At 40.0% G+C, this 10,617-nt stretch overlaps 2 protein-coding genes across 2 annotated transcripts; one reads left to right on the forward strand and one right to left on the reverse strand.

The window, feature by feature from the left end:
• Positions 1-4,470: 4,470 nt before the first annotated feature.
• PETE1 (plastocyanin 1) lies at positions 4,471-5,322 on the forward strand. The gene has a single exon (XM_021946870.2). It carries the CDS (start codon positions 4,652-4,654, stop codon positions 5,150-5,152), a length of 501 nt encoding a protein of 166 aa, XP_021802562.1. The 5' UTR covers positions 4,471-4,651; the 3' UTR covers positions 5,153-5,322.
• Positions 4,580-10,083, reverse strand: LOC110746642 (phospholipase D delta-like). Its single transcript, XM_021946869.2, has 10 exons — positions 8,523-10,083; positions 8,295-8,411; positions 7,978-8,172; positions 7,587-7,868; positions 7,404-7,472; positions 7,069-7,216; positions 6,827-6,975; positions 6,383-6,559; positions 6,082-6,282; positions 4,580-5,963 (listed from the first exon to the last, which is right to left on the reverse strand). Exons 1-10 carry the CDS (start codon positions 9,429-9,431, stop codon positions 5,670-5,672), a joined length of 2,541 nt encoding a protein of 846 aa, XP_021802561.2. The 5' UTR covers positions 9,432-10,083; the 3' UTR covers positions 4,580-5,669.
• Positions 10,084-10,617: the final 534 nt, after the last annotated feature.

The following is a 10,617-nucleotide window of genomic DNA, read 5'->3' on the forward strand; positions in this document are numbered from 1 at the left end:
AGTTGTGAGGGGGAGGGGGGAGGAAGGCGTTATATTCATATTATAAATTTGATCCCCTTTTATTAATGCTTCCTCTGCAGACCCAGACTGTGCCTCTGCCTCTGCCTCTGCCTTTGCTTTGTTAATGAGAGGAATCATGCAGCCCAACGCGAGATTCCCTTATTAATGGTAGAGGGCCTGACTGTAGTTCTGCCGATAGATATTAGAGAGAGAGATAGAGAAAGATAGCGGAGAATATTATGGGGTTGGGACGTTGGCTGGTATGTATTCAATGCTATGGTCCTTGGCCAAGGGTTTTGGTAGCTACGGGTTTTTAATGCACCACCAGCACCCTGCAATGCCCCTCTTTTTCTCACTCCTTCCTTAAATAATGATCCATGACATTCCCATTTTTTCTCACTGCTATAGCTTTCTTCCCCTCTTTTTCTCACTCTTTTTAATCATACTCTCCTCGTCTTTCTTTCTTGTTTAGCTAATTGCTAATTTGCTAGGCATATATATATTTATATATACAACGTAGGTACAAGAAATAAGCACACAGGCATATATCATATATGTAAGAATGTAATTTTGGCTACACTTGATTGAAATAGTTACTGCGATGTTGGCCCGGTTCACTCAGAGAAGATGAATTCCCTTCTGAATTTGATTGAGCCGTGCCAATATCTCAGTGCTCTTTCATTTCATTCTCTCACGCCTACGTCCGTCTTCCTCCACGCTTCTTACAACCAAGCTACCCTCTTCCCCCTTCCCTCAGCTGTGGTAAGTATTTCTTCTCATCATCTCCTATATATCTTTCTGTTTCTGTTTTTAATTTTTCCTTTTGCCTTTTTTTACAGATTTTTGTTTTAATATATTTCCTTTTCTAAACAATTAAAATGGGTTTTTTTTAACTTTTGAATAATCTCTCCAAAAAAAAACTTCAGAATATTGAAGTTTGGGCCATTATCCTTGTAACTGTACACAACTCAGAATATGCACAGTTCATTCATTTGATATTGATTCTACGACCGACCTACCACATTAATATTACTTCGCACAGAGCCGATCATATGTGTGTGACAGTACTTCACACTTGGGTGCGAAATTATTACTGTTGGCCTTTGCGAAATTATTAGTTGAGAAAGGATTTCTATGTACCTGTGTTGTCATCATCTGGAAGATGTGTCATCAATTCTTCCTGTGTTTTGCATGAAGATTCAGTGTGTTTGTTTTGTGGGTTTAACGAAAGTTTCATTCCGACCAAAAAAATGAAAAAGTCTGAGTTGTGTCCTTAATTGGAGTATTAACTACAATTGGATACTATCATCTTGGCAGAAGTGATTTATTAAATACGTTCACTGTATAACGTCCCACCCATTAACGTAAATAATGAGAGCATTTATTCTGCATAAACAATAGGGAAGGAATAGTGAACGGAATATGCTTTCCCGTGACCAGATCCAGAAGGTTGTATTTTGGATGGATAATAATAAGAGCATCCGCAATGGTTGTTTAATAGTTCAATAAATTGATCTTTTTTTGCATCTATATTGAATTGAACTGCAATTTTACTTGCAATTGTCAAATCAATAGTTATATCTACTTACACATTTTTTACATACTCAAATAAAATAAAAGGGATAAATATAATAAGACTATAAATTGTACTATTGCAATATTCTCAAAGAGATCTTTAAAAAGAGATCAATTTTGAATATATTTGAAGATAAATATATATTAATTGATGTATTTTTTCTATTACATTGAACTATTGAACAACCATTGCGTATGCTCTTAACAACATAATGCATTAATTGTTGTATTTGTTTCCATTTTTCATTGGCATGTGGGTCTCATGGTTTGCCTATTGCAATTCCAATAGAGGGTTCATCACATAGCACCCTCTATTACAATGAACTAAATCACACCATTGCAAATGATATTTTACTGTTTAATTCGACATGCAATAAAATTGCATTGATACTAACTGTCGTTGCAGATGCTCTAAGGAAAAAGAAAAATTAGTTAGAAGAGTAAATGTGGGAGGAGGGAGCGTTGGTCAATCTTTAATAAAAACAAGGGGGTCTCTTTCCTTCACCTTTCCTATAGCTACTTATTTATTGCTACATAATTCTGTCGGCTGCTTTTAATTTCTGTCTCGCAACCAATTCATCTCTGTACTCTAGCTATAATTTCAGCTTCCTTCACGCCATTCACCATTCACCATACATAAGTTATAATTTTGTAACTTGTTTCAACTTTGATTAAAGAAGTTTTAGGGATTCATTGGGAATGTACCTTGTAATTTTATTTTGTACATAATAAACAAAAATTGAGTATTGCTTAATGCGGAAATCAGAATAGTTTAGTATAATCAATTTAGTTTGTTTTTCAGTAATGTATATTATGTGACAATGAAAAAAGAATAATGCTAGAGAGACTACGTACATTATTATACCACTAGAAACAAGGAATATAATACAAGTAGGCAGGCCCGGCCCTTGGCCAGGGCAACCAGGGCCACCGCCCGGGGCCCACGATTGAGAAGGGCACAAAAAAAAATTATATTAGCTTATATATATGTATATGATCAGACAAAAAAATTTATATGTATATGCAAAACAAAATTATAAGTGCTCATAAAAAAATAAAATAACTAAAAGTAATGGGTATGGCTAAATTATATTGCCCCTTTGCTCAACTGGTGTACAGATTACCTTATTTCTATTTTCAACATTTAAGTAAATGTCTTTGTCCTTTTACTTTCATTTATTTTTATATTACTCCATTTACTTAAGTTTACAATGTAAATAAGGAAGTACCCCCATTTGGATTCAAATAAAAATACTAGAAAATCAAATTCCCACCAAATAAAAATATGAAAAATCGGTTTTAGTGCAAAATACGATTTATGCTAAAAATGATGGCTCATTAAGTCAATATATACTTCATACTAAAATCCCATAAAATCAAGTTTTCTTATTTGATGTGTAAGGAATAAAAGCCGCCAAAAATTATCTTGAGAAAATGATTATTCCGAAAAACCATTTTTCATACTTAGTCAATATTGCACCTCTGCTAAAAAAAATCTGGGTCCACCAATAGTGGTAGGCATAAGAATTCTCTCTCTCTCTCTCTCTCTCTCTCTCTCTCACCCAAAGCACGCATCTCCTCCCTGGGTTTCTCTAAACAATGATTTGCTTATTAGGCTTTTGGTTTTTGTCTCAAATGGTGAGGAAGGCTATTTCAATCGATTCTCATACTTGCAAATTGCAATACACTAGTTAATGAGTTTTGTCAAATTGGGTCGGTAATTATTTAGAATGGGTAATGGATAATTTGGTTTGATGGGGATTAGGTGTCTTGAGAGCTAGCTGGGCGGGTGGGTGTTGTTGGGCTTGTGGTAGATGGTGGTTGCTAGGTGGCTGGTGGTGTTTGGGTGGTGGCTTGTTTGGTGCGGCCTGGGAAGGAAGTGATGAAGTTTTTAATGTTTTTTTAATATTCTTAAATAATTTTTTAAAATTGTTAACATACACGCTGGATTTACACTTAAGATGAGTTACATAAGTCCTTATAAGTTATTTTACAAAAAAATAAACTTGTCTTTAAAATTTTAAAGATATAGTGGGTGGGAAAATATGACAAGATGATGGAAATAGCAGCACTCAATTAATTATTTGATTAAAAAAATAATAATTTATGAATAAAGGACACACTCTTAGAGTTTTGCCATGGGCCTTCAATCACCCAGGGCCGGCCCTGCAAGTAGGTCTCAACTGCAGTTCAGAATTGTATATCACTTCTCTACAAGAATTCTATAGTGAGGGCTTATGTATACAATAATGTGATCGCATTTTCCATATTTAACAAATTCATCCAATTTTGTAACCTCAAGCCTTTACTGAGTTGAGTCCCTGAAGACCCGTCTGTGTGTCGAGTTTTATCGCAGGCTTTAAATTTGTTGTTTGTATTTCACCCAGAGACTTATGTTCCGCATCCCAAAGCCCAAAGTCCAAGACCCATAAATAAATCAAACAAATTGACCCAAGTGCAAAATAGTCCACCCGTTCATAATCAGATCGAGTTATTCTATAAATGAGGTTCTAGATGAGGTTCTATCTCTTAATCGTTGAATTAGATTAACCAATTTAATTTAACAGTTAAGAAATAGAGCCTCGCCTAAATGCCATATATAAGCCCTTCTCACTGTAGAATTCTTGTGATCAGATGACAGTTTGTCCTCCTCCTCCTACTACTGCAAAATTTATCCTCTGTTTTTTATCCACTATTTTGACATGCTACGAAAGCTCTAGCTCTAGATCACACTCTCCACCTCACATCACTAAATCCAAAGCCACGTCAGAGGATAGCATCTCAGCCAGCCAATAAGACCCATCCTCACCAGCAGAAGAGATAACCCTTGTCTCTATCTCATCCCCACTGCCACTCATTCAGAGCTTATTATCCAATCACCTACACCGATTGTCCATCCACGAACGAACCAACACAAGCCACACATAAGATGAGCAAAGCAACCCAACCCTCGCACCCCCTCTATTAAAACACACCTTTCCTATCTTCTCTTTTTGATCATCCCCTTCAAGTTTCAACACTCAAGGCGACCTGCTTGCTAGAACACATTATTTCCATTTCAACTATCCCAATTACAATGGCCACTGTTACCCCCGCCGCCGTTGCAATCCCATCATTCACCGGCCTCAAGTCCGCCGGTGCATCCAAGGTGAGCAGAGCCGCCGTTAAGTTTGCAGCCTCCCCGAGGATGTGTGCCATCAAGTCCTCACTTAAGGATGTGGGCGTGGCCGTAGCAGCCACTGCAGCAAGTGCAATCTTGGCAAGCAATGCCTTGGCCATTGAGGTGTTGCTCGGCGGCGATGACGGTTCCTTGGCTTTCATCCCCAAAAGCTTCTCAGTCAGCCCAGGAGAGAAGATTGTGTTCAAGAACAATGCTGGATTCCCACACAACATTGTGTTCGACGAGGACGAGATTCCCAGCGGTGTGGATGCTGGAAAGATCTCCATGAGCGAGGAGGACCTCCTCAATGCCCCAGGGGAGACATACGCCATCACCTTGACTGAGAAAGGTGACTATGCTTTCTACTGTTCTCCTCACCAGGGAGCCGGCATGATCGGCAAAGTCACCGTTAACTAATTATTAATTCAACATGTTTATTTCTTCCCCCCTTCTAAAACTTCCTTTTTTGGGAGGTATTAGTAGATCGAGCTTTCACAATCAGTATATTCATTCACATGAGATGAGAGAATGTTTGAGGTGTGATGAACCATGTGATATTATATATTGCGCGCCTTTCTTTGTTTCAAGTTGTAGATTTGAGTGTTAGCTTGGGTTTCATTTTGTCATTTGAAGCATGTTAAAAATACAGATGATTAGCTAAACCTCTGTTTCTGCGTTCTGATGTAGCTAACATACGAATACGATTAGCTGTGTAAACCCAAAAAAAAAGTAAAATAGTAAAAGAAAGAAGGGGGTGCCTGCCTGCAGCCTTGTACTCCCCCCCCACCCCTGTTGTTAAATTAGAAGCAGAACCTCCTTGTGTTTTATAAACAAGTGAGAGAATTGTCATGTGGAAATTATAAACAAGTGAGAAAATTGGAGGACCCAGCCAGCCAGCCAGCTTGCCTGCCTGCCTGCCTAATTGGTAAGGTTATTAAGTAGTGAGTGCATCAGGAAGAGTGGAACGGGCTCCAAGGATCTTACCGCCAACATCAGGGAAACTCTCTCGTCCAGGCAAAGCACCTACCTTCCCATTGCCATCTACCTCAACTGGGTATTTAATGAGATGCCCTTGTAATGCTGCAAACTCATCTCCCACAAACTTCGTCCAATTCTCTTCCGCAATCGAGTTCACTCGCTTCACACACTCCAAACTTTCAGCCTCCTTGAAGCAACTATCCACCATCCCTAAGTGTTCTGCCCACAGTGACATTCTATACCCATAGACCTGATCATCAAAACATATCAACAACAAATTAACACCCTCCGTTAACTCCCAAAAGTGTTCTGCCCACAATGTACATTACATTGTGCAATGTAATACAATCAAATTAAGAATGCAATACCTGGCCACGGGGATGCCGCTTCTTCTTGCCCCACGTGTGATGCGGTTGATATGCACCCATGGCTATCTCGGTGTCCCTAGAACCAGCCATGGATCGTTGGTTTATATTCGCAGACCCTATGATCACGTACTCATCATCTACAACCATTCCCTTGGCATGCACATAAATCATAAACCGTTGAAACTTTTGGGAGGCCGAAACCTGAAAACGCATTCCACAGGTTTGTATGCCATCATATGTCATATATTCATGGCTTGAGTGACGGAAAATAAAAGTTTAATATGTAGCTCTGTATAATTACCGTGTGATATTCTCCATTTCCAGAAGTTTTGTTAACTGCACAGGACACTGTGTCTGGTATCTTTTCCCGATTACCAAGACAGTAGAAATTTAAATAGTCCTGTGGATGAACATTCATAAGGTTCATGGATTTCAGCTCTTTTGCTATGATTTCATACATCATTTGCATTGTTTGTCCCTGAAAATAATCAAACAAGCCAATGATAAGTGATAAGATCCAGTATATAAATGACAAAGGCTTTTCTTGCGATTTGTTTGGACTTCTGGGGAGAACCACCTCTTATGTGTTTCTCCATATAATCACTTTAAGTGATTTTAAGTTATTCTTGGCAGAAGAACTTCCCATGTGCTTTTTCATAAAATCACTTAAACCCACTTAAAGTGGTTATTTGGAGAAGTGTTTTTTGGCCTATCCAAAATCACTCCCAAACGAGCCATTAATTACCTGCCAAAAGAGAATTTCTTGCACAGCAGCAGAAGAGGGCACACCCTCCGGCCACATGGGTATGACGATATACACTGCAAATCTCTCATTGGCTCTTATCTTACTTGCAATCTTTAGTGCCAACTCCATTGGAATTAAATTGTCAGCACCTGATCATTGAAAAGTTATATATATGTTAATGACATAGTGCTGGAGGAAGTCCATATATATGTTTTCAGTACCGGAAAATCATATATAACAACCTGCTTCTTTGTAAGTAGGCCATCCATATGATGATCCGAGGAAATACTGATTCTCAATATAGATGAAGTGTTGGGCAGATCGGATTGCCTCGATGTATGCTGTTTGGATGCTCTTGTCTATTACCAAATTTTTGGCACAAACAAGATTCTGCAGTAGAACAGAATGCCAAACAATCGACAGATTAGATTACCAAATTTTCTGTTTAAAATTATTTTAAAAAATAAACAAAAGAATATGTTCTGAAGTAAACACATGCCAGTAGACAGTATAAAGTCAGTTTATAATTAATTAAAAGCACTGTGTGTGTATTGATTTGTTGGAAAGAATAGTCAACCTGAGCCTCTGCTTGATAAACATCCTTAGGAAATCCTTTCAGAGATCCAGAATCTATGGATCGAAAGACCTGTCAATTCCATACATATAAAATAATTAAACAGCTGCTAATTGGGACGAATTAGCAATAATAGAAAATTGAAGACCAAAGCATGCGCGCGCAGGAAATGCCAGATAGTAATACCTGAACATGCCAATTTTGAGGGTCATCTTCATGTGAAACCCGTAAGGCGGGATCATCGTTGGAAGTTGAGGGGGAGGGACTAAGTATCCATGAGATCCGCTCCAACTTTATCAAAGCGTCATCGTGCCAACGAGATACTTTTTTGAAGCGTTGGCCCAACTCCGACCACTTCGTGGCTCTTCTCCAACGCTGCTCAAAATTAGTCAGCACATCGTACGCAGCTGGACCTTCAATCTTGCAATGTAAGTCATGCCACGGTTGTCTTGGACCCCTTGTTCCTCCCTACAAATATCATTATGGTGGCGTTTCCACAAACAGTTAGGGGGCACTTGAGCAGAAAGAAATGAAAAATAAACACAATACAACAAGTACAAATAAATATAGTGCTCACAGAAAATGTAGGATTATGAAAATCATCGTGGAAAACAGTGTCAAGGTCGCGAAAAAGTCGATGCTCGGGAGTATCATAGCGGCCATCACAAAGGTCTAGACCTCCTATGAATGCAGTAATCTTTCGATTATTTCCAGATGCTTGTGTATCCACAATCACACATTTCTGGTGATGGGTAAACAGAGTTCCAACAACCTACAGAGAACATGTTTGATTTGACCAAACTTAATCAGCAAATGAATCCACCTAACTTAATTAAGCAGGTCAAATCAATAAATAGCAAAAAAGGGAGTGAAGCATGGATTAATAAAGCATGCCTGTTGCTTGAAAATGCTAAGCTTACTGCTGGCATATCGAGGTGACAGCACGCATGAAACCGAAGAGTGCTTAAAAAACTTGCGTGTTTCTTCGTCATGAGTTTGCATCACTCCATTCTGCATCCCATTAATCAAAATCAATCTTGATCATTTCTAGTAACTTGAATTAAATGCTCCTATCATGGATTGGTCAAGAAAATTTTAAAAAAAATGAAACCGTGGTGGTACCGTATTGATGAAGAATTTGCTGTGAGAAGTCTTATCATCCCAAACCAGCAACAAAACTCGCAGGCCTTCTTCGGACTTGTACTTGAGCAGCTCCCCCAAATTCAAATTCCCACCGCTCGGCAAAGGCTTCGTGGGCTCTCTCACCAGCTTCACCTTATGAAAAACGGACCAACCCACGATATACACCAAGTGATGTGCCTCCAATATCGCATGGCATATATCCTCCCAACACTTGCCGTGTTCAAACACAACCCCGTCGTCCAATTCTATCTCCCCTAGCATTGAATCCGGCACGTGTGCGTCTTGATACAGCGTCACGTGCCCTCCTTGCCTCACCGGAAAATAACAATTTCGGATCCCGAAACGGTCGGGGTCGTTTGAAATGCCTTGCTGATACGTCGGATTGTCCTCGCATTTCGTGAACCTCATCTCTAGCTTAACGGCAGCGTCTGGTTTCGGCGGCTTGCCCAATGGCCCGATGATCGGGAACCAATCGCTGATGGTTTCGCCGGAGAGGATTCGCTGCGCCGAAACCGATGCGATGCCGATTAAATCAGCGCCGAACATGTCGTTGTCCTTGACGTAGAAGTCGACTTGGGAGACCGGGTGGGCGAGGGGGATCGTGAAGTGCTCTTTCCAGGAGGGGTTCTGGGAGTTGGAAATGACCCGCGTGCGAGCGACGGTGGCTCCGGCGAGGCAGACGGTGACGTAAGGGTCGCTGGTGATGATATTGTGGTGAGAGTGGTGCGGCGTGCCACGCGAAAAAGGCTTTCGGCAAGCCGAGAAGAAGCGGCGGAGACGCTCGGAGACCATATCCATGTTAGGCAAACACCGCGCTTCTAGAATGTTCAAATCGAGGTCGCCGTGAAGGTAGACCACCAAGGGCTGTGATTGATCTTCTTCCGCCATTGATTAATTAAAAAATTTAATCAGATGAATGGAGGGTGAGGGGGGAGTGAGCAATGCGAGAGTGGGCGTTGGCTGTCGCGGGAGGAACCAGGGCGACTGACGTTGCCTCAGAGCGTATAGAATGTATCTACTTAGCTTGGCTCTCGAGGTCCTCCGACGAAGCCAACGGCGAAAACCGGAGGCGGTAAAGAAAGAGCAGCAAAAATGGGGGGAAGAGGTTACGACCTTTGTGCGGGGAAAAACGTTAGTTGTGGTTTGTCAGGCTGTATAAGTAAATTGTGTGTGGGACACGTGGAGGCCGACATAGGCGAGGATTACCACCAAGTGCAGCTTCAAATTTAACCATTTTCGGAAGCAAAGGGATTTTGTGGGTTGGCGCCTTGGGTGGGATATATTTTTTTTAATTTTCTCGTTATGTTTGGAGGTTGGGGGTCTTCGTCAACCTCCAAATTTGCAATCAATCCTTTTTATGATCCAAGTGGCTTTTAAAAAGAGAAAGATGAGTGGACATCCCTTACCTTTCCATTTGAAGTCAATATACATAAGGGAAGGAAATGGTTTAAACTTTGGACATCATAGCACCTTCAATTTAAGACTCGTTGTATTTTAACCCTTTTTGGGCAGTTTTAATGAACAAAAAAGAGCAATATTACTTTCCCTTTTGATTTAGAATAAAGGGATGTCACTTTTGTCGTTTTTGTGAATTTATCTCCATGATCTAAACAAAATTCTGTTTGTCAAAGGCCTTCAATTCTACTTCCATATTTTGTATTTGTAATTTCTTCTTAGGAGCATGCACAAACAATTGTCCGCCACGTGATGGTATTGGTAACGTTGTGAAGGAGGTTACAATATTAGGTATGATTTGCTGTCACTCGGAACATGGAAGATGAGTTGTTGTCTAACCCAAATTTAATATGCAGCTTGTTTGATGAGGTTTGTTTGACTTGTTTGTTGATATGCCCAGAAATATAGTTTGAGAGGAGAGAAGTGATTGGAGTTCCTTGGTCCCACAAACTAAATGTTTCCCACAAAGTCTCCCGTCTTTGCTTTGTTTTTTGCTTAAATCCAGAACCAGTCATTCTTACGCTCAAATCCTTCAGTTTAGACTCACCGTGAATTTCCATTCACTTCGCTGGAACTAAAATCAAACAGGACCACATTTGATATTTCTAGGAACCAGAAT

The sequence above is a fragment of the Prunus avium genome, chromosome 1 (genome assembly GCF_965620075.1).
Source record: "Prunus avium chromosome 1, drPruAviu1.hap1.1, whole genome shotgun sequence".
In the NCBI taxonomy this organism is placed as follows: domain Eukaryota; kingdom Viridiplantae; phylum Streptophyta; class Magnoliopsida; order Rosales; family Rosaceae; genus Prunus; species Prunus avium.